This window comes from Mizuhopecten yessoensis, unplaced genomic scaffold, assembly GCF_002113885.1.
Source record: "Mizuhopecten yessoensis strain PY_sf001 unplaced genomic scaffold, ASM211388v2 scaffold5913, whole genome shotgun sequence".
Lineage (NCBI taxonomy): Eukaryota > Metazoa > Mollusca > Bivalvia > Pectinida > Pectinidae > Mizuhopecten > Mizuhopecten yessoensis.
This window is the reverse complement of record NW_018406286.1, coordinates 778,473-802,410: the sequence shown is the minus strand read 5'-3', so window position 1 is coordinate 802,410 and position 23,938 is coordinate 778,473. Positions and strand designations below refer to the sequence as shown.

Genomic DNA, 23,938 nt, shown 5'->3' with positions numbered 1-23,938 from the left:
ACTCAGCAAAATCATATGATTTCAATATGATGGCTAAATTATTACAGTAATAGCAAATGCCAGTTCACTTTACGCGGTACTCGCGAGCTCAGTTAATTCTGAACTCGTCCATAATGCATTCAACAACATGCATGTAAACAAAAACAAATGAAACACGTGTTAGTGGTCTCACTAAGCTAAGTTGCGGTAACTGATTGAAAAACACAAAAATAAGAAGGGTTACATACCTTGAAGTTTGTGAAAAGTGGAGGAACAGCGGAGAAAACTGTTAATATATTATAGCTGATTCACTGGTCAGTCGCGTGGTCAGTGATGGTCAACGAACAAAGAACCGGAAGTCGAAAATCGCCCGCAAATATTTCCATTATCGAAATGTCAATATACGTAAATATATTTAAATACAATCGACCATACATTTGATTTTTTTTTTAATTTAAAATGAACTACGTGCAAAGTAATATGAATGCATATTATTAATTTGTTTACGTGATTTGTAGTGACCCCTTTTGGAGAGGAAACACAAATAAAGGGAGATAAGCAGTTTGTCTGGAGGGAATTAAAGTGTTCACATTTTCACTTCGTAAACGTATCAATTTAAGACTACGGTTTGTTAAGGATGATCCTTTAACAGTGACATACTTTAATAACATGTATTTCAATTGTTCTTTAATATTCATAATGTTAAATAACATGCATTTCAATAATTATTTAATATGCATAAGTTGGGGTACGACCTTAACCAGACGTCGTAGCGATGTCAGATGCAGACGTCGGTATAACGTCTAGAAAAAACGTCTTCCCGACGTTAGATTAAGGTTGCCGACGTCGCGACCACAATACGATGTCCTCCTGACGTTAGATTAAGGTTGCCGACGTCGCGACTACAATACGACGTCCTCCCGACGTCTATACAACGTTTTGTGCCCACTGGGAAGGGTGTTCAATACGATACTCTCCTAGGAGAGTATCGTATTGAACACCCTTGGCTCGTGAAGTTAGCTCTATGGTAGCTAAGAGAAAAACTAGGTGAAAACCTGTCAAAATTGACTAAATAATCAAATTTCAATAATTTATGCAAACATGACCTTGTTACCATGGCAGCCAAAATTGAAAACACAAATAAATGTTAACATAACAATACTGGGGAAGTATTCAAAATTATAGAAACAGTCGTTTGAAATTTCTATTGCAGATTTTTAATTTTGATGGATTTGGGGGCCAAAAAAGGCCCAAACCATACATAGTCCTTTAGTTTATTTAATATATTATAATCCATACTCAAGGAGATGGAATTCAATAAATTACCTGTAATTCCTATAATGAGCCCCACTCTTCAGCCCTAACGCACGGCACACCCTTCATCCCTGACGAGGGCTACACCCTTCAGCCCTAACATGGGACCATACCCTTCAGCCCTAACATGGGACCATACCCTTCAGCCTTAACATGGGACCATACCCTTCAACCCAAACATAGACCCATACCCTTCAGCCCTAACATGGGACCATACCCTTCAACCTTAACATGGGGCGACACCCTTTAGCCCTTACATGGGGCCACACCCTTCAGCCCTAACATGGGGCCACACCATGCAGGCCTAAAGAGGGCAACACTCTCCATTTTAAAGATTAACCTATATTTCCCACATTAGGCTACACCCTCTGTCAGTATAAAATTTAAATGCCTTGGGGTGTAAAACTCCACAAGTACACTACCCGGGGCTTACAGATTTTATGTCAGGGCTAGAGAAAACTTTCCATATTTAATATGAAAATAAAGTTCATTCCAGTAGATATATGATAGCAGGCTAAAACTTGAGAAATGAAATTGCATCCTCGATACCTCAGGGGTTATGCCACTTACCCTCTATAAACCCCTGGAATATGTCATAGCAAAATTGAAGGATCTAGTCTAGTTTGATCCTTCGATGTACATCAAAAGAATCTCTAGATGGCGTAACGGTAATATTGAGTGGCTTTGAAGTCGGATGTTGCTCCTCTGTAATTTTCAAAGGACAGGTATCAGCCTAGCGATTGGTCAGAGATTTTTTTTTTACCTAAGACCAATCAAGTATCTTGTCCTGCGCCTTTAATTTTGCTATGACACATTCCAGGGGTTACGCTCACTTTCGCTCTCTGTACCCCTGTTGTATCGAGGATCATGGACTGTATATACTGACCCTATCCTCGACAATAATGCTTGTCAGCAGAGGACTGACAATGCCAGGAATGGTGGCGAAGGTATTGGATACACCCATCAAGATACTGGCGTACTGCAAACAGAAATCACAATTTTTAATAAAATCTGTCATAATGTTTTTCATTTACATTTATCAAGAAAATAGGGTCAATATTATTTGTCAGATTTACATCTCCCTAATACTGTAGATTCTCAGGTCGTATTGATTTTGATTAAAAGTAAAGTTGTAATTAGAGTTGGTGTCAATGCAGCTGTATTAAAACAATCTGAGCCAAGCAAGCAGTATAAATGACTTTTGGTTTGGTTTTATTTCATTTTGTTTAACCCTTTCACCAATGTAGACCATAATAGATTCATTCAGAATTTTCATACCTGCGTAAAATGTATTTAAAGTACCTTCCTACCTAAAAATCTTAAATTTTAAATTTGTGAATCCAAAATAGTTTAGATGTTGAACAGGACATTACAGGGGAATATTTATTCATCCCTTCTTAAAAGTAGGGTAAGCTGGGTTTTTTTATCTTTGAAAAATATACTGACTGTCGCTTTTTATCTTTGGTGCGTTTTACCAGGTTTTAGTGTAGGAAAGAATGTGCCGATAAATTTTATGGCATGAACTCTTAATTTTAAGAGCTATTTACCTAGGACACTAAACAGTTAATATATATTATTTTTTAGGCCACATATGGCTCGATGTCTTTTCAATTTTATCGCATCATAACCAACTATGTCACCTATATGTTAAACATATGACACAAAAATGAAATATTATCATTATAAGTTAAAAATAAACTACGTCTGATTGGCTGAGAGACCTTTATCAGATAATGAAATAATATGCCATAATCATCAGGTTTTGTTGAATTTTGGTGATTATCAAATTCTCAACATAGAAATTGGAATAACACAAACTTTTTTAGGGGGTAACACAGAACTTCGTTGGAACTCTTTGCACAGACATTTGATTCCCCACTCCCCATATTTTTTCAAAATAAAATTTGATTCCTCTTTAATATATAGTAAAACAATTAATTACTTTTTATTTGGTGAATATACTGTGATATTGACCCAGTAAAAAGTCATAACTGTTTTTTACAGTATGTGTAGAATGATCAATATTTCTGTGAATAACTGGTTAGCAACTGTTGCCGACCTATTACCTGAGGTGCTATGTCCAAATGATTCACACTAAATCCTGCCCATGCAAATCCTCCGATACCAACGGCCAAAATCAGACAGGTGACTGCTCCAATCACGGAGGTGGAATAGCCGGCACTGACCATAAACACAACCTGAAATCCAAACGCTGAAACACAAAATATTATTTCTTCACAATGAACAGGGTTTTGAATCTTGATGCTGAATAAGAAATCTTATAATGTTTGGCATTTTTTAAGACACTATACCAGTAGTAACATTGGCTGGGTGATCATCTGGCCACTGATTACCTCCCAATGATAAACATTAAAGCTGCACTAGAACTATTTTTAGTGACAGTGACCTTGACCTTGACATTAAAAACTTTTAAAACCCCTAACGCATTTATGAAAATCACAATGTCAAATTTAAAAAAAAAAATAATAATCGTTTGGATTCAGAAATAAGGACTGTACCTTCCCCCTCCCCAATAGTCTACTTTAGTTACAGTGACCTTGACCCTCAGAAACTTTTTAAGCCTCTATTGCACATCTACATTTATTTCACTGTGTGTTACCATGTTCAAACTTCAGAAAGATTAGTCTTTTGGATTCTGAGAATCTATGGACACAAACGTGTGAAAGGACAGACAGACGGACGAATGGAAGGATGGATAGATGGACATAATAGGGCTCTATTAACTACCTCCATGATTTATTTATTAACCCTTTCACCCCTATGTAACTTTAGTAGACTCTACCATATGCTTTGATCGGGATGAGAACATTTTGGTCTACAGCGGTGAAAGGGTTAACCTCCACATGTAAAGATCAAAATATAAACATAATTGCCTCCAAAGTTGAAGTGACTTATTTACCTCCACATGTGAAGAGTTTCCTGACCAATCCTGTGTTGAGCTGGAAATGCGAGCGTAGATAGTCAGCTAGGAATCCGGCAGATATCACCACAGTCCCCATCACAAGGTAAGGCAGGGCAGACAGGAACCCGGCCTGTTATAAAGTTATTGGTGAGCAGTGAAAACATTACTATTGAAAATCTAGTTATGATATATAGATATATATAAGTAAAATTACATAACAATATAAACACCTGATCAAAGGTAAGAGAAGTCAATTTGTATCGTCTGTAAGGTTGGGCATACAGGGATTTTTTTATTTTGTCATGATCAAATCCACAGGTGGATGGAGTTATACGATATTGAGCGTGTAATTCTAGGATTTTGAACCCCACCCCTTCATCCCCATATGTATCTCTAGAGTAGCTATGCGGCTAAATAGCGACTCCGTGATTATCTGTAATTTACTGTTCTCCGCTGCAGCAGGTAGTCGCTACAGAAGCAAGAAAAAAAGGTTTCTTTGTTCTTAAGTGACCCTCATGTCAAGGATGTGAAAGGACATTCTCTGTTGTCAACTTCGCCTTGTAAAGCTCCTGGGATGCTCTTCTGGAACCAGCCGTGCCACAACAGTGTAGGTTTGCATATTACAGTGAATGTGTGACGTGAACATATGCTCATGTTCTGCCTGATAACTTTCAAGGAACCTCAAACTTTGAAGTTTGTTGAAATGACAGTTCTATGTAATTACACAAAGTTACTAGATTGGTAAAGCCACTCGATCAATCCGCCCATGATGTCACTATGTCTTTTAGCATGGCTCTACTAGTATGTAAATGACAGGTCCAACTGTCTCGTATCATTTGTAGTGTAGTGTCATATGCTTATTATCTGTTATTTATGTATTTGTAGTTGCTTACGGTGATCTGCAGTAATAAAGAATAGATAACAGAGAGGTGTATTTGTTTTGATTATGAGCATTGCTATGGAATTGTTACATATAGTTCATTTAACTGTAGAACTCACGAAATTTCCTTTGAGAAATGACCTATTAAAAAGAATTACACAATTTGCATCAAACTTCAGAAAATACTTAAGTTTGTACATTAAATTTTGCATATCACTTCATATAATGGAATGTACCTACATTTTGAATATTGAAATTCAGAGCAAATTTCATGAAGGAGGGCAGTTCTGTCAGCCAGGTATAAAATCCCCAATTCTCGGCGAAGTGGGCCACCACAATCGCCCACACTGCAGGGGAGGAGATGATCTGTATCCACGGCGGCATCAAATCCTGTCGGGGACAAAAAAAGTAAAAATAACATCTTTTTTTATTTTACAACAATTATGAAACTAGTTATTTTTACTTATATATATCACTCTTGTTTCCCGAATATTAACGTGTAGGGGGATCTTATTTGGAAAGCAACTGGAGGACCCAGTGAAAACCCATGTAGTTGGGCAGGTGACCCCATACCTTTTCAATTCCGATTGGGGAATAGAACCATGGGCATATGGGTGAAAGACAAGTGCGCTATCCACTGCACCACCCGACCACAAAATTCTTATACAAAATTGTTTACATTGATATGGCTATTTCTATTTTCTTTTCATAGATGATGATTAACTTTTTTTCGTCACACTCAGATTTCTCTGTAGCTCTTACAGTATTAAGCAGAAACTACTGAGGGATGTTCGATTGTGGGTAAGGGGAGATAACTCCTGTCAGTCACAGTTCATTTTTAAAATCAGTTTATCAGGTATGTGACATGATAAGTCTTACCTGGAGCTGTTCCTCTGTGTACCCTATTCTATACTGGTTGTACTCTGATGTTGGATTGTGAGTCAGGGGAGACAACTCCTGTCTTACCTGAAACTGTTCCTCGGTATACCCGATCTTAGACTGGATGTACTCCATAATCGATTGTGAGTCAGGGGAGACAACTCCTGTCTTACCTGGGACTGTTCCTCAGTGTACCCTATTTTAGACTGGATGTACTCCATAATCAATTGTGAGTCAGGGGAGACAACTCCTGTCTTACCTGAGACTGTTCCTCGGTGTACCCTATTTTAGACTGGATGTACTCCATAATCGATTGTGAGTCAGGGGAGACAACTCCTGTCTTACCTGAGACTGTTCCTCTGTGTACCCGATCTTAGTCTGGATGTATTCCATAATCAATTGTGAGTCAGGGGAGATAACTCCTGTCTTACCTGAGACTGTTCCTCTGTGTACCCGATCTTAGTCTGGATGTATTCCATAATCAATTGTGAGTCAGGGGAGATAACTCCTGTCTTACCTGAGACTGTTCCTCTGTGTACCCGATCTTAGACTGGATGTAATCCAGTTCAGAGGTTGAGATGGATGTATGTTTAGAAGGACTCTCCACGACGATGTAACACCACAACAGGAACCAAATAATAGCAATAGTACCTGTAAATAGTGACATATCACTCCAATAGAAACAATGTCATAACATCTAAAGTAACAACGCCGTAACATAGTAACAACTGCATACTAGTCTTGTAACATCTTAAGTAACGATGGCATACTAGTCTTGTAACATCTTAAGTAATGATGGCATACTAGTTTAGCTACATCTTAAGAAACGATGGCCTACTAGTCTTGTAACATCTTAAGTAATAAGGGCATACTAGTCTTGTAACATCTTAAGTAATGATGGCATACTAGTTTAGCTACATATTAAGAAACGATGGCCTACTAGTCTTGTAACATCTTAAGTAATGATGGCATACTAGTTTAGCTACATCTTAAGAAACAATGGCATACTAGTCTAGATACATCTTAAGTTACAATGGTATACTAGTCTTGTAACATCTTAAGTAACAAAGGCATACTAGTCTTGTAACATCTTAAGCAATGATGGCATACTAGTTTAGCTACATCTTAAGAAACGATGGCCTACTAGTCTTGTAACATCTTAAGTAATAAGGGCATACTAGTCTTGTAACATCTTAAGTAATAAGGGCATACTAGTCTTGTAACATCTTAAGTAATGATGGCATACTAGTTTAGCTACATCTTAAGAAACAATGGCATACTAGTCTAGATACATCTTAAGTTACAATGGCATACTAGTCTTGTAACATCTTAAGTAACAATGGCATACTAGTCTTGTAACATCTTTAGTAACGAGGGCATACTAGTCTGGTAACATCTTTAGTAACACTGGCATATAAAGATGGAATACTAGTCTAGATATATCTTTAGTAACAGTGACATACTTGTCTAGTAACATATACAGTAACAAAGGCATACAAGTCTAGTAACATTTTTAGTAACGGTGGCATAATAGTCTAGCTGAATCTTTAGTAAACATGGCATACTAGTCTAGTAACATCTTTAGTTACGATGGCATACTTGTCTTGTAACATCTTTAGTTACGATGGCATACTTGTCTAGTTACATCTTTAAATTTAGGAACAATGATATACTAGTCTAGTAACATCTTTAGTAACAATGACATACTAGTCTAGTATCATTTTTAGTAACAATGGCATACTGATCTAGTAACATCTTTAGTAACGGTACATACTAATCTAGTAACATCTTTAGTAACAAAAGGCCCAGACTAGAGGCCTGTATTGCTCACCTGAATATCTAAGCAATCATGGCAAAATATTCACCAAATGAGATCCAAGGGAATGGGCCAGACCCCAAGGCCTATCCTTGAAGCATATCTGTATTAGATTTTTCATGCCCAGCAATTTTATGTATGGTTATGGGGTGGGGATCTCAACTGTTTCTAATCTGTGATTCAGAAACTAGGTCCCTAGGGTTGTGGCCAGACCCCAGGACCATTCTAATATCATAACTGCATTCGTCTCTTTTTGTTTTGGGGTGGGGATCTCAATCGTTTCAAAGTTATGACCCAGGGGTTAAGTCTGCAAGGGTGGGGCCAGATCCCAGGGCCATCCTGGGGGCATATATGCATTCTTCTCTTTCTACTCAGCAATTGTATATATGTGGTTATACGTTGGGGATCTCAACCATTTCCAATTAATACACTTTTTTTGGAACCACCCCTTAGCCCGGGGGGTCAGCCCCATCATTTGTACAGTTTTGAATCCCCGCCTCCAATGAATGCTTTCGACCAAATATGATTGATATCCAGTGCATAGTTCTACAGAAGAAGTCGTTTGTAGCAATATAGCCAAATCATCCACTTTTGACCCCTGCCCCTCAGCCCCCTGGGGGGTCAGCCCCACCATTTGTACAATTTTGAATCTCCACTACCTAGGAGTGCTTCCATTCAAATTCAGTTAAATTCCAATTAGTGGTTAAGAAGGAGAAGTTGTTTTGGACGCCACTGTATGGCATAATCTCACCTTGGTCCTTCGGACTCGGTGAGCCAACAATGACATACTAGTCTAGCAATATCTTTAGTAACAATGACATACTAGTCTAGTAACAAATTAAGTAACAATGACATACTAGTCTTGTAACATCTTTAGTTACAATGACATACTAGTCTAGTAACATCTTTAGTTACAATGACATACTAGTCTTGTAACATCTTTAGTAACAATGACATACTAGTCTAGCAACATCTTTAGTAACAATGGCATACTAGTCTAGCAACATCTTTAGTTACAATGACATACTAGTCTTGTAACATGTTTAGTAACAATGACATACTAGTCTAGCAACATCTTTATTAACAATGGCATACTAGTCTAGTAACATCTTTAGTTACAATGACATACTAGTCTAGTAACATCTTTAGTAACAATGACATACTAGTCTAGTAACCCTTCAGTAAAGTAATCCAAGAGGCCCAATAGGCCTGCATCGCACATCTGGTATTAATCCCACACTCAACGTCATACAAAAAGATGAGCTGTTAAAAGATTTAAACACCTTCAAACTTTATAGCCCATTATCCCAGCATACTACTGGCTAAATATCACCATAGTCAATATTGTTATTCAGATGAAGTTGTTTAAAATCTTCGGGCCAGGTGAGGTAATAATATGTTAATATGTGTATACATTTCTAAACTTAAATATAACAGATATAACAGGAAATACAGATATATCATGAATATACATGATTTAATTTGAAATGCAGAATTGAGAAAGAATCTAGTGTTACAATTATATATATTTGTGATTGTAAATAGTTTTATTTTTGAATCACAAAATGGACAGCCTTATCTACATTATAATAGCTTTAACAGTAAATGTGTAGAAATGCACTCTTACCAAACACGTAAAATATTGACGGCCATCCTGCGGCACTTTCAGCCAAGGCACCAGACAGCGGCATTGATATCACCGTCCCGAAGTAAGAACCTGAAATTTTATAAAGGACAATTAGAAAAATAAAAACAAGAGGCCCATTAGCCTTAACAGTCAACTGATATATTTATACAGAGAGTTGATTTTTGTTTTTAACATGAACAGAAGTATTATTCAAAGAGACAAAAAACAATAAAACCACCTTATTCAATATCTAGCATGCAGATTTAAGACTGAAAAGTATTTAAAACTAGCACCTCTGATTCTAAACAAGGAAAATGAAGAAATTTTAGCACAGACTCCATTGGGCCCCACCCTACAGCCCATGGGGGTAGGGATAGCTCAAAATTTTCAAAGTATCAAACTGTCAACTTAGGGTTATAATTCCAATCAAGTTTTCAACATGTAATATTCAAAGAACCATTTGCCCTTATAAACCATAACAAATGTTGCCCCCCTCCCTCCTTCCCCAGGGGTAAACGTGAGACCTTAGGGTCATAAAATTCACAATTTTTGGTAGAGCACCTAAAAACCCTTCCATCTATGAAGAGTATTTAATTCTACCATATCTGGTCTTGAGAAGAAGATTTTTGAAATTTCAGTCAATTCAACCCTTTTTGCCCCACCCATCAGCCCCTGGGGGTCAGTCAGGGCTGATATGTGCATACAATCAAACCGCTATCCAATACTGATAATGCTAACCCAAATTGAATTACTTCCAATGGTAATTAAACAAATGTTAGTCCAAAATGTGATTTTCCTATATAAACTATAGTAAAGTGTACCCCCTCCCCAGGGAGAAACGTGACACCCCAGGGTCATGAAATTCACAAATTTGGTAAAGCACCTTAAGACCCTTCAATCTATGAAGAGTATTTGATTCTACCATATCTGGGTCTTCAGAAGAAGATTTTTGAAATTTTAGTCAATTTGACCCTTTTTGGCCCCACCCATCACCCCCTGGGAGTCAGTCAGGGCTGATATGTGCATACAATCAAACCGCTATCCAATACTGATAATGCTAACCTAAATTGAATTACTTCCAATGGTAATGAAACAAATGTTAGTCCAAAATGTGATTTCCCTATATAAACTATAGTAAAGTGTACCCCCGCCCCAGGGAGAAACGTGATACCCCAGGGTCATGAAATTCACAATTTTAGTTGACCTTTGGCCATGGAAGGTTTCTGCAAAATTTCATTGAAATTGGCTCAGGGGTTTTGGAGAAGAAGTCGAAAATGTAAGTTGTTTACGGACTCATGCCGGACGCCGGCGGACAAAAGGCGATCGCAATAGGTCACTTGAGACTTTGTCTATTAGGTCACTTGAGACTTTGTCTAAGGTGACCTAATAAAATGACAAAGACTGTGAATTTCTTCACATTTTGGTTTTTAGTTTTCAGCCAGACACCTTAGGTGGCATTTCATTCACAAAATTTAAACTGAAAAGTGTCAGCTCCTCGGGTTAAATTTGCTTCAAGCCACACTTTCCATTTTTTGAAAAATTTCCATGGGGTAGATTCTGCTCGCTTAAACCCCTTATATAACCCTTAGACACCAAATAACCCTTTAAAAGACTCTATCATGCCAAGGGGTGTAGGTTAGGGAAATCCCGAGGGTGGAATTTCCCTATCCTACACCCTTGGGCATGAAAGAGTATTTTTCTCTCATTCCAACCACCAGAATAAGCTCAGAAACCATGAAAATGCATTTGGACTGGCCACCATTTTGAAAATATCAAATTTTCCAATGAGCTTTTTAGACAAAAACGAATAAGCCATCCAGATTAAGCATATCCCATATTTGTAAACACAGTTTACGCAGAAAAATTAATCACATCTTTCGAACGTGTACGGTAAATATATCGCTAAAGGTTTTAATTTCACCACGTGGCTTTTTCCGCATTGCGGCATCAGAGAGTTCCAAATTAGTGACGTCACGTCATTGTTGAGCCATTGTCACGTCACGTCACGTGAAATGGGGTGTAAGATAGAAATTTCCTACACCCCTTTCTTACCCTGGACAATTCTATCTTACACACAGGGAAATGAGAGAAATATATATTTTGGGTTGATTTTTAGATGAAATAATTCGTTCTTAGAATAAAGGAATAGTTTAGCAAATTCACTGGTTGAAAATGCTAAATTTAAGGGTCCAGAATCGGGAGTTTCCCTCCTTGATAGGAAGAGTTGGCAAGTATGTCAAGCCATTGCCATAATGTTAAATTACTGCTGATGTAACCTATGATACCGGTATGTGTACTGTGACCCTGCTAATATTTAAATACATTAAGACAGTATTGAGATGTATAAGATTAGCACTTTTTCATAAAGATAAAATCTGTAAAGATCTGTAATTTTTCAAAATCTCTGATTTTGTAGCTGATGCTGAAAATCGGTGTCTAAAAGGACTGTACATATGGGGCCTGTTCGTTTATGCGGAACAACCGGTTTGACCGTTTATAAATGTAACAATTTCGGGTATAAATCCTGGCGGACCTGCAAATGTTTATGCAGGCCTTGCAAAGCTTGGTCAAGGCTCGCTTGAAAGCAGCATCAGATTACCAGGTCCGATCTTATTTAATAAACGAACAACAGTGGTCCGACCGGTTTGACCGTTTAAACGAAAACGGTCATGGACTTTGGCAAGTTTATGAGTGATAAAGAACCGACATGTTGATGTTGTCTTTGCGCTGATTGGATATTTGGGTTTAATAATCATTACCATATACTTGATATGAGTTGTCTTTCATGTGTGATACTTCTAGTTGTGCATAGGCCATATATCCTGGACCAGCCATATCTCCCTAGCACACGACATATCTCCCCTAGCACACAACATATCTCCCCTAGCACACGACATATCTCCCCTAGCACACAACATATCTCCCCTAGCACACGACATATCTGCCCGGCACGCCCCATATCTCCCCTAGCACACAACATATCTCCCCTAGCACACGACATATCTCCCCTAGCACACGACATATCTGCCCGGCACGCCCCATATCTCCCCTAGCACACGACATATCTGCCCGGCACGCCCCATATCTGCCCGCCACGCCCCGTATCTGTTTAACTTCCAGTTCAACACTTTTCATAACTAGAAAATGTCTGTAAGACATAACCCTCATGAAAAAAAATTGCTGAATTTTGCTGAGGATTTGCTGAACTGTTGCTGAAAATTTGCTGAAACTAAAATTGGATGCTGAACCATTGCTTACACAGTTTCTACAGATGCTGAATTTTGCTGAACTTAACTGAAAACTGCTGAAAACTGCTGAACTGTTCAGGTTAATGCTGAAAACTGCTGAACTGTTCAGCACTATGCTGAAAAATGCTGAACTGTTCAGGATGATGCTGAAAAATGCTGAACTGTTCAGGAAAATGCTGAAAAATGCTGAACTGTTCATGTTAATGCTGAAAAATGCTGAACTGTTCAGGATAATGCTGAAAAATGCTGAACTGTTCAGGATAATGCTGAAAAGATGCTTAACTGTTCAGGATAATGCTGAAAAATGCTGAACTGTTCTGTAAAAAAAATCAAGCCATTATTGTTTTCAAGAATAAAAGAAATGAGAATTAAATGCTCATGATACTAATTTTTATGATTATTAAATATATTTTTTTTTTTTTTAATGATCATTAATTAACTGAAACAAGTGTAGTTAGAAGTAATATAAGTTGATGGTCAAAATTTATAGAAAGTGCTAGCTATATAGCTAGCCAATCATATCTCCCGCGTTTAATATACTAAGTGGATAAAGTCCGAGAGATCCGAGTAAATACTATGTGGTTGACTCCCGAGTGAAACCGAAAAAGATAAACAAATATGGCTGCCGTAGAAGACGAACCGCTAAGTCAGAGACAAACTTTCGACTCTAATTGACTATAAAAGTTCAGACAGTATGATTAAATGGAATACACATGACAGGTATGATGTTATCTCAACACGCTGAACAATCGTTTTGAGTATAAACGTGTGTTTCCCGTAAAAATACAGATTACAAATAGCGGTGGACTTATCGTCTGCTCTTACACATTGAATGGTTCAATATGCAGTCTTCACCACGCATTTACTCACTTATATCGTTAATTTAAGAGACTCACAACATATTACTACGATCTTATTTGAATGGAATACTTGTATCATGTTACAATTTGATGAAATACAGCAATATGAGTTCATTTACACCCGAATTCCCGTAACAATAAGAGTACAGATTTCGGTGTTCATATCGGACTATGTAAGCTTTCAGCATACGATTCTAGGTAATTACACACTTCAACATCTCACATTATGATTTAAAACAGCATACGTACAGGATGACACAATCTCATAAAATATAACAATCTCAAAGTATTCAATATGAAATTTGTGAACAATAATGGAACAATAATACTGTCACTTTCTAACTACATGTACAAGACTAATTCCCCAAGGAACTCTATCTAAATCAGAAATTTATAACGATCTATCGTTATAAATCTCTGATTTAGATAGAGTTCCTTAGGGAATTAGTACAAGACATGATCACACAAATTATACTGTACCGTAGTGATCATCAGGGTTTGTGTAATTCTTGCCTTCTTAAGATTTGCTAAGGTTTGCTTATGCATAGCAGTTGGCTTTGCTGAAACAATTCTGAATTGTTCCTGAAATTTGCTGAAACATTCCTGAAATTTGCTGAAACATTCCTGTAATTTGCTGGTATAGTTACTGAACTTTGCTGAAACATTCCTGAAATTCGCTGAAACATTCCTGTAATTTGCTGGTATAGTTCCTGAACTTTGCTGAAACATTGCTGAACTTTGCTGAAACATTCCTGTAATTTGCTGGTAAAGTTCCTGAACTTTGCTGAAACATTCCTGAACTTTGCTGAAATACATTTGCTGAATTTTGCTGAATTTTGCTGAAAAATGCCTGGATTCGGGCCAAATTCAGGTATATTTCAGCAATTGCGCTTTGTGGGTTTTCAGCATTCGTTCAGCAAAGTGTTCAGCAAAAATTCAGTTAAATGTTCAGCAAAATTCAGCAATTTTTTTTCATGAGGGCAATGCCCCCGCTCATTGATGGGACGGGACTTGACAGAACGGGACAGGGGCAAAACTATATGCCCCCCCCCCCCCCATTTTATGGCGGGGGCATACAAATCACACTTCAGACTGGTAGGGTACAATCTGCATATCCATCTGTATTTGCTATTCTGTTCATTGTGTTTGATTCAAGGTACGATGTGATTACTGTATACCTGAAAATGTTCGCCCGTCAAATTTTCGTCCTTCGCCAGAATAGTCCGTATTCACCCAGTGTTAGTTTCGTCCTTCACATTTAATTACATTGTACTGTGCCTATTATGTTGTTTGTTAATATTCACTGTTCTAATAAATTCGCCCTCAATACAGCGGGCAAGAAAAGCGAACATTAAACTGCGGTGAAAATTGTATACAGTATATTTAGCACACGGAATATAAATAATCTGCCTTTTATATGTTGCTGCTAATAATTTTGATGATATAAAGCAGTATATATATGATTAACTAGAAAATGTCTGTAAGACATAAATGCCCCCGCTCATGGATGGGATGGGACAGTACGGGACACGACACGACAGGATGGGATGGGCGGACATGGGCAACACTATATATGCCCCCCCCCCCCCATTTTATGGCGTGGGCATAAAAAGTTTTTCTATGACTATTTCAATATCCTAACTCTATATCAGCCCTCAGACCTTTGTCCCCTAGGTCTGATATGGAGTAGGATATGGAAACGGTCATATGATAACCTCTAAAAATTCATCATTGGATAAGAACCCGATGACAATGGATGACTATTGTAAACTGCTGTATTCTCTTGAAATCAGGAGTGTTTAATGATAAATTGTAATTACAATATAGATGATTTGATTGCAAGAAGCACATTATTTATAAAGAGAGTCAATAGATCAGATGTTCCGCATCATGAAATACACTTTTGCTGGGATAGCAAACCATTGAGAATGTAAAGACTGGAATTCTGGATCTTGTCGGTAGTCTGTCTGAAAGAGTTGTGTCCCTTCTTCAATGTTAACTGTAGTCAGCCTATAGAAGTGATGTGTGGAACAGCAAAGCAATGGCCAGTGTTGTGATAATTTGTTAACGAGAATCTTACCGACTGGATATCATATACTTAAATGTGGTTTGTGAGATTTGAATCCTGACTGATTTTACCTCACAAAATAGTCTTCACAAAAACAAATTGCTATCCTGGTACAATGTAAGATTATCAATATTGTCTTTTTTGTATGACCCTACCTAATATATATCTAAGTTTACATATTTTTATTAATTTTTTTTTATTGATATGACTTTGTAGGTTGTTGAGATCTCTAATTGACAAATCTTTTAAGAAGAGTTTTATTGAATTAATCTGTAGAGCTACATATTAATACTTCATGTGAGGGTGTATGTGGTCCTAATGAGAGAAACTTCACCAATGGCTCCCAGCACTTCAACAGATTTGTATAAATGATCAATTGTTTGGGTCTGTTTTGCACAGATTTCAAGTCTAGTGGCCATTAGAACGGAGTGCTATGGTAAGCACAGATTAAATTCCTACCAATTTTGGAAGTTGTATTTTTTTCGTCAAAAAATTGTTACCACAATAAATTTGAAATTTAAAACCATGTGAACAAAAACAACCTTTACAGGATCTGGTTAGTAAAACATAACAGAAGGAATGGTTTGTGTAATTTCACATATCATTTTGATCCTTTTTTCTTTTATTTATTATTGAAATGAATGAGAAAGAACGAGTGAATGATTTGTAGATTGAGAGAAGATGTGAAAGAGAAGAGTGAATGAAGGGATTAAGAGGCCTCCTGCGTGAGATTAGATGATGTAAAGATACCGGGGAAATAAAACCCAGTTTGAAGCTAAAAACAAAATAATAGTAAAACATAACAGGTAATGTAAATCAGAACAGATCATGGTAAGAAAAAAATACTTACCTGCAAATGCAAAGGTAGCAAGCTTGGTCTTCTCCATTGGAGGTGCCCACTTAGCCCAGACAGCATGAATGGAAGGGTAGGTCACACCCTGGTAAGATATATATATATATATATAAATACAGGGTCCAGTTTCAATGCAGTAGTTAAATGTACTTATCGTACAATAAGCCCATGGAGACAACACATATTTTCCACTTCAACGAAGGAAGTTTCTTGGCTTATTACAGGGCATGTAAATAGCATTTTATGGCATTTCTTTTTAATTACAATCAAAATGTATGGGCTTATTACCAGGCAATGTAGAGAGTTTTTGGGCTTATTTCGGGGCATTTATATAGCATTTAAAGGCATTTCTATTGAACTACAATCAAAATGGGTGGGCTTATTAGCAGACATGGGCTTATTGCTGGATAAATACTGTAATACTGGTACTACAGTGTTCTCACCAAGTTTTAAAATAGATGGTTGACTTCAAAAGAACTGGTTGAATTTTCACATACTGTACTATAATACTGACCTTTACATATTCTGAAAAAAGGGGGTTAAAAGATGATGAATAGTAAGCTACTTTTGGCGGAAATCGGCTTTTAACGAGATTACTGCTACATTTTACATGAGTTTTAAGTAGAGAGTTCATTCCTACTGAATTGTAATGGAAATGGGTGGGCTTATTAACTGGCAAAAATTATTGCCAGATAACTATTGTTATACTAGTACTACATTTTAAATCAGTTTCAAGTAGAAAGTTTATTAGTTAGTCTACTGAATTGCAATAGAAGTTGGTGGGCTTATTACCAGGCATGGGCTTATTGCCGGATAAATAATGAAGAGTAAAGAGTTCCACAGCTTTTCTACTATATATGTGTACAGGCATTTAAAAGCGCTTTTTCTTGCATAATTGGTGTTATTATCTCTATATCACATCAGAATCCTTTTATGCTGATTCAGGGTTTGACACTAAGAAATTTCACCAATAAGTCGACAAGCTGGTCACCCAAGATTTTCAGTAATCCTGGTCAAAAGGTGGTAGCTAGCTATATATAGCGCTGCCATGGCAATAGGTTCAACATGACACTAAAACGAAAATTATGATTCTAAAAGTATCAAGGCACCAAGGTCTGGGGATGGACAATTTTTGATATTTTTGACTTCATTTTCTTTATAATATAAAGAATATAGATTTTTATTAGCCATAAATTCTATATATCACATTCTTTGAGTTCTTTGTCCTTGTTTATTACAGTTGTGGACCCAGGGTGCATTTCTGAGCTTCAGGAAACACTCCAATCTGAGAAAAAAAACACACCATCTATTTTGGAAATTTAGAAATCATATTCTGACAAATTCTGAAATAGGTTACTGGATTCATCACTGTGGTATACAAAGAAGCCTGCTGCTGTTAAAGACGACCAATGACTTTATACCCTGAAACTTGCAGAATCTCAACTTCAGTCTAAAATAATTGAATCTTTAAATTACCTCGAAGAGCCCCATGATAACGCGGATGGTGATGAGGAGGTACAGATTCCAGCGGGCACAGAGAGGGGTCAGTAGGGTCAAAACAGCAGTCACCAGGATACCACCTCCAAACAAGTGCTTTCCTCCAATACGATTGGCTAAAAAACCTGCAAAATGTTCAACAAAATGGCTTAGAATTGATACATTCACATTACTCAAAATGCATGTACAGTCAAGCATGGATTAATAAATTTTCAGTTAAATAAAACACAACTTTTCAACCAATACACTTTCATAATGTAACAAAATAGCACAAAGAAAACAAGCAAACTAAAGGAGAAATTAGGTAGTAACAAGGACCGCGAAAGCAGAACATGATACGCTCATCGGCATAGGCAGTTGTCTGTATGGTTGTACATAAAGGGCCATAACTCCATAAATTATGGTTGGAGTCCAATAGTGGTTATCGAACTTGTCTGAGCTATCATGATAATGAACCTTCCTATTAAGTTTGAAGTTAATCCATTGAAAACTACTAGAGATATCGACCGGACAATGGTTGGGCAAATTAATTAAGGGCCATAACTCCGTTAATTACAGTCCAATAATTGCAGTGATCTAACTTGTTTGAGCCATCCTATGAAGTTTGAAGTTAACCCATTAAGAATTACTCGAGATATTGATCATTTTTCATCTTTCATTCCTACATTGGTCATTTTATAAATAATTAACAAATATAATGAGGCTAAGATTTTTTTTTACCAATATTATTAAAGGCCACTTTTGTGTGAACTACACATTTTTCAACATTTTTCGAAACTCAGAAAATATGTTCCATTATAATATGGCAGATCGTGTTTGAACACAGAATTACTGTTGCCTTCTAGCTTTGCGCTTTAGGGAATAATTTCAGACCGGGATTCAAACAAGGGACCCTCCAAACCCTTGACAGGTGTTTAACCAATTGAGCTACATGGACCCTGGCAATCGACCCAGCCCAGTTCCGCTTAACTATTATACTAACACACGTCTATTACATCTTTTCTACCACTTTAAAATGTAGCTGAATGTATTTTCAGTTCTATTTAAGATTAAGTGTCTAAATCATCCTGTTACGTAAACTAGTCTGTTATTTCATACAATGCAAGAATTTGTCCGATGATGTCTCAGTTCAAATCATAGACAGATAATGTCATAATTTTAGAGGCTGAAGCCATTTCTTCTATCCTGGTAGTTTAACTCATTCACTCCTGAAGACACATGTGAACTCTTCCAATTCAAAGGTTGGAATAGTTGATTATGAAATTTCAGGGGTGAATGAGTTAACAAGGTTAGTGTGGATATAACTAGATGTGAAAAAACAACTCTAGCTCTTTCAAGGCCAGACACACAGATTACTTCTTTACTTATTAAATCAGACCTAATTTTATATACTAGACCATTAGGTGGACCAGTGATTTTTATAATACATTAACAAAAGTTTTCACTGATTTACACACTCACTGTTTCAAAGTTACGACATTGGGACTAAGTCTTCCTGGGTGGGGCCAGACCCCTGAGACCAATCCTGGTAACATATATGATTTCGTCTCTACAGATGTATATACAATGCAGAACTTTTAGCCTTTAGGAACTAAGTTGAGATATGACTCACTCGGGAGCAAAATAATATAAAACCTATAAAGTTTTACCTCCAGGCATCTGGGTAACGATGTACCCATAGAAGAAGGCCCCTAGGATCAGTCCCTCCTGCTGCCGAGTCCACTGGAACTCGGGGCCCACCATCTAGAAAATAAGAATCATGTCAAAATATGTGAATCTTGTTTCTTACCATGCCAAGCTGAGACAGCGATCAATAGGATACAAATTCAGAAATATTTCGCAAATATTTCACTGGACACATTTATACAATGTTATATTATGATATATCGGTTATTATGATATTTTTCTCTGGCAAATAGGATATCATAATAAACGGGTTCCTACCTTTGACTATATCATAATAAACAAATTTTTTTGCTTAGTTAAAGAAGGAAAAAATCGGTACATGGGAAAAATATCATAATAACTGATATATCATAATAACCGATATCATAATAAGTGGATTTCACTGTAATACTTAAAATTATGGTTTAATGAACTTGAAGAGGCCAAGAAGGTCTGTATCGCTCACCTGGATATTTAAACAGTAATGGTAAAAAATATAATCCCAGGTATAGTATAGTATCCAAATCTTGATGCTCAGCAATTGTGTATTGTAATAGGATGGGTATCTCAAAAGTTTTCATATTATGACCAAGGGACTAAGTCCCTAAGGGTGGGAGCATACCCCATGGCCAATTCCGGTAACATACTTGTAATTGTCTCTTCATGCCAAGTAACTGTATATTTGGTTATGGGGAGGGGATCTCGACTGTTTCAAAGTTAAGTCCCAGGGACAAAGTCTCCATGGGTGGGGCCAGATCCCTCAGCAATCCTGACAGCATAAATGCTTTCGTCTATGTCTATTCTCAGTGGGTTTTTTCTGGGGACTTTTTGGGGACTATTTCATGCTAGTGCATCATTACAAAAATGTGCAGTTTACTTCTAAAAAATTCCTTCCCAATTGGTCTATTTTCTTCCCAAAATCAGACAATAAGGCCCCATTCAAATTAATAAACAAGAGGCCCAATGGGCCTGAATCGCTCACCTGGTATTAATCTTACACTTGTAGTCTTAATAGTGGACTGAAAAACATCTACAGGCAAAATACCAGTGTTTGATTCAAAAGAATCTATTAAAAGATTTAAACATGTGACACATGTGACCTTGAAAGTCAAACAAGGACAATAAGTTGAACAGACTTTACAGCCTTTCATACCAGCATGCTTCTGCCCAAATATCATTACCCTGGACCTTTAGATCATTCAGAAGTTGTTTAAAAATTTCAACTTATTTGACCCCTGTGACCTCGCAAATGGGTGAAGGTACAATGTAATTCATTGTAACAAACTTGGTAGCCCTTCATCCAAGCATGTTACTGGCTAAATATCATCACCCTGGTCCTTTTGGTTATAAAGATGAAGTTGTTCACAGTTTTCAACATACCGTACTTGACCCATGTGACCTTGAATATAAGTCAAGGTCATTCATTTGAACAAACTTGGTAGTACTTCATCCCAGCATGTTACTGGCCAAATATCATCACCCTAGGCCTTTTGGTTATTCAGAAGAAGTTGTTTAAAGGTGTTGACCCCTGTGACATTGGATATAAGTCAAGGTCATTTATTTGAACAAACTAAGTAGCCATTCATCCCAGCATGTTACTGGCCAAATATCATCATCCTAGGCCTCTTGGTTATTCAGGAGAAGTTGTTAAAATGTTTTAAACATATTTGATCCCTGTGACCTTGGATATAAGTCAAGATCAATCATTTGAACAAACTTGGTAGCCCTTCATCCCGGCATGTTACTGGCTAAATATCATCACCCTAGGCCTCTTGGTTATTCAGAAGAAGTTGTTTAAAGGTTTTGACCCCTGTGACCTTGTATATAAGTCAAGGTCATTTATTTGAACACATTTGGTAGCCCTTCATCCCATGCCAGCATGCTACTGGCCAAATATCATCATCTTAGGCCTTTTGGTTACTGAGAAGAAGTTGTTTAAATTAAAAAGTTGACACCGGCCGGACAAAGGACGCTGTACCATGTGGTAGGTAAGCTTAAAACATAAAACCTGACTCTGAGATGACACTATATGGTTAAAGGATGGGGATCTGAATATCTAAATGGGTGTTGGGATCTGAGTCATTTCTAAGTTTAAATATTTTTTTGCCACATCTCTCAGCCCCCCCCCCCCCCATTTGTATATATTTGAATCCCCACCACCTGAGAAATGCTTCCAACCAAATATGGTTGATATCACTCTCTTAGTTCTAGAGATGAAGTGGCTAAATCTGTATAGCTAAATTACCCCTTTTGGGCCCTATCCCTGTCATCAGTCCCCTCCAAGGGGTCAGCTCTTTAACTGGTACAATTTGGAACCCCTACAACCTGGGAATGCTTCTAACAAACTATGGCTGATATACATCTCTTTGTTCTAGAAAAGAAGTCGCTAAAAGAAATTTGGACAAATTATTCATTTTCAACCCTGACCCCCAGCCCCCTAGGGATGCTTCCAGTACAATTTGGGTAAATTTCAATCAACAGTTGAGAAAAATTGTTTAAAGAGATTGTTGGCAGATGGACAATAATATGGCAATTATGCTCACTTTGGTCCTTCTGACCAGGTGAGCTGAATTTTGTTTTTTCGATGATTATGAAGTTGTAACTTATATCTAAAATAGCCTCTGACAATCTAAATCTGAAAAACCAAGTTCATAGATTATTACATAGGGCCAAAATGTAACTCCACACTGACAGTCTATAGTCCATGTCAACCCAAGTCAGATATTAATGATAAACAACATACCTGCTGCGTCCCATTGATGTAAAAGGTGTAATTAGTCGTCATGGCAACCAAAGCAATGCTGAGATTCACACGGAGTGCATACACATTACCTGTGTAAACAAATAAATAACACAGTAAAACTATAGTATTAGTTCAAGTAGCTTTTAGTTTGAAATATATTCAGCTTGTTCTGATGTTTAATGCCAAAACAGGATTTTTATTAGGTTTTGTCAGTTGTGACAAGACTACTTTCAGAACTTTACACAAACTACATTTTAGATAGATGCAGTCTATGCCATACTTGTAACTTATAATAACTGACTAAAAGTACTGAACAGAAATAAATGAAGTTAAGGTTTTTCAAAGTCATGTGCAGCTCAAAATTTCAATGCATTCTGAATAACAGACAAGCTGCTAACAATGGCATCATTGAAAAAATAAAAACAACGTTTAGTATGGTTTAATAAAATCTATTACCTGTAACTGAACGAGATCGGGTAATCTCAGTCGAGGGTTAAGATTCTGTAACAAAATCCAAACCGAGGCGTAAGCCGAGGTTGGGATGTTACAGAATCTTAGCCCGAGACTAATATATTCAAATATCTAACAACATCAAAACTATACATATAACAACAAAATAGAACATTTATAATGCAGATTGTCAATTTCAAGCAGTCAACGCATGGATGAATACATCGCAGTGTAAAAAATCCGCGAAATGTCACGTAAAGGTGCAAGACAGATCGGACGAGATAGAAAAATCTAGCATGGGGTATGACGTCACGTGGGATATCTCTGTCTGAGGTGCGAGAATCTATGATACTGAACATTAGCACAGCTCTGGGGTTTGTGACAAAAACATCTTGAATTTGTTTAGATTTCCTTAGAGTTATGCAAAACGTTGAGCCACAATAAATTTTGAAGTTTACAATTTTGTCACATCGTTGTACATGTACACTAACAGTACTCAGCACAAATTGCTCACCTAGTCATAGCTTGACAAAGGGGCCAGTACGCGTTGAATCGCTTCGACTTGTTTAATATGTACATTGTTTTTGTATAAAGAGAAACTTTGATGGATATATATTTCCAAACTGATGAATCTTATTGAAACAAGAGGCCCATGGGCCTTAACGGTCACCTAATATATTTATACAGAGAGTTGATTTTGTTTTTAACATGAACAGAAATATTATTCAAAGTGACAAAAAACAATAAAACCCCCTTACTCAATATCTAGCATACAGATTTCAGACTAAAAAGGATTTGAAACTAGCACCTTTGATTTTTAACAAGGAAAATGAAGAAATTTTAGCACACTGACTCCTTTGAGCCCCACCCTACAGCCCTTGGAGGTAGGGCTGGCTCAAAATTTTCAAAGTATCAAACTGTCAATTCAAGGTTATAATTCCAATCAAGTTATTAACATGTAATATTCAAAGTATCATTTGCCATTATAAACAATAATAAATTTTGCCCCCCCCCCTCCTTCCCCAGGGGGTAAACATGAGACCCTAGGGTCATAAACCTTAAGACCCTTCCATCTATGAAGAGTATTTGATTCTACCATATCTGGGTCTTGAGAAGAAGATTTTTGAAATTTCAGT

General features: G+C 37.1%; 1 protein-coding gene across 1 annotated transcript in view; it reads right to left on the bottom strand.

The window, feature by feature from the left end:
* Window positions 1-23,938, bottom strand: part of LOC110451284 (sialin-like) — a 29,701-nt gene that overhangs the window by 4,366 nt on the left and 1,397 nt on the right. The window contains exons 2-11 of the mRNA XM_021499209.1: window positions 22,353-22,441; window positions 19,594-19,687; window positions 17,924-18,069; window positions 16,445-16,532; window positions 9,419-9,508; window positions 6,493-6,626; window positions 5,337-5,486; window positions 4,214-4,346; window positions 3,360-3,505; window positions 2,180-2,272 (exon numbers count right to left, since the gene is read on the bottom strand). Of these exons, the coding sequence (XP_021354884.1) occupies window positions 2,180-2,272; window positions 3,360-3,505; window positions 4,214-4,346; window positions 5,337-5,486; window positions 6,493-6,626; window positions 9,419-9,508; window positions 16,445-16,532; window positions 17,924-18,069; window positions 19,594-19,687; window positions 22,353-22,441 (1,163 nt within the window). The remainder of the gene's footprint in view (window positions 1-2,179; window positions 2,273-3,359; window positions 3,506-4,213; window positions 4,347-5,336; window positions 5,487-6,492; window positions 6,627-9,418; window positions 9,509-16,444; window positions 16,533-17,923; window positions 18,070-19,593; window positions 19,688-22,352; window positions 22,442-23,938) is intronic.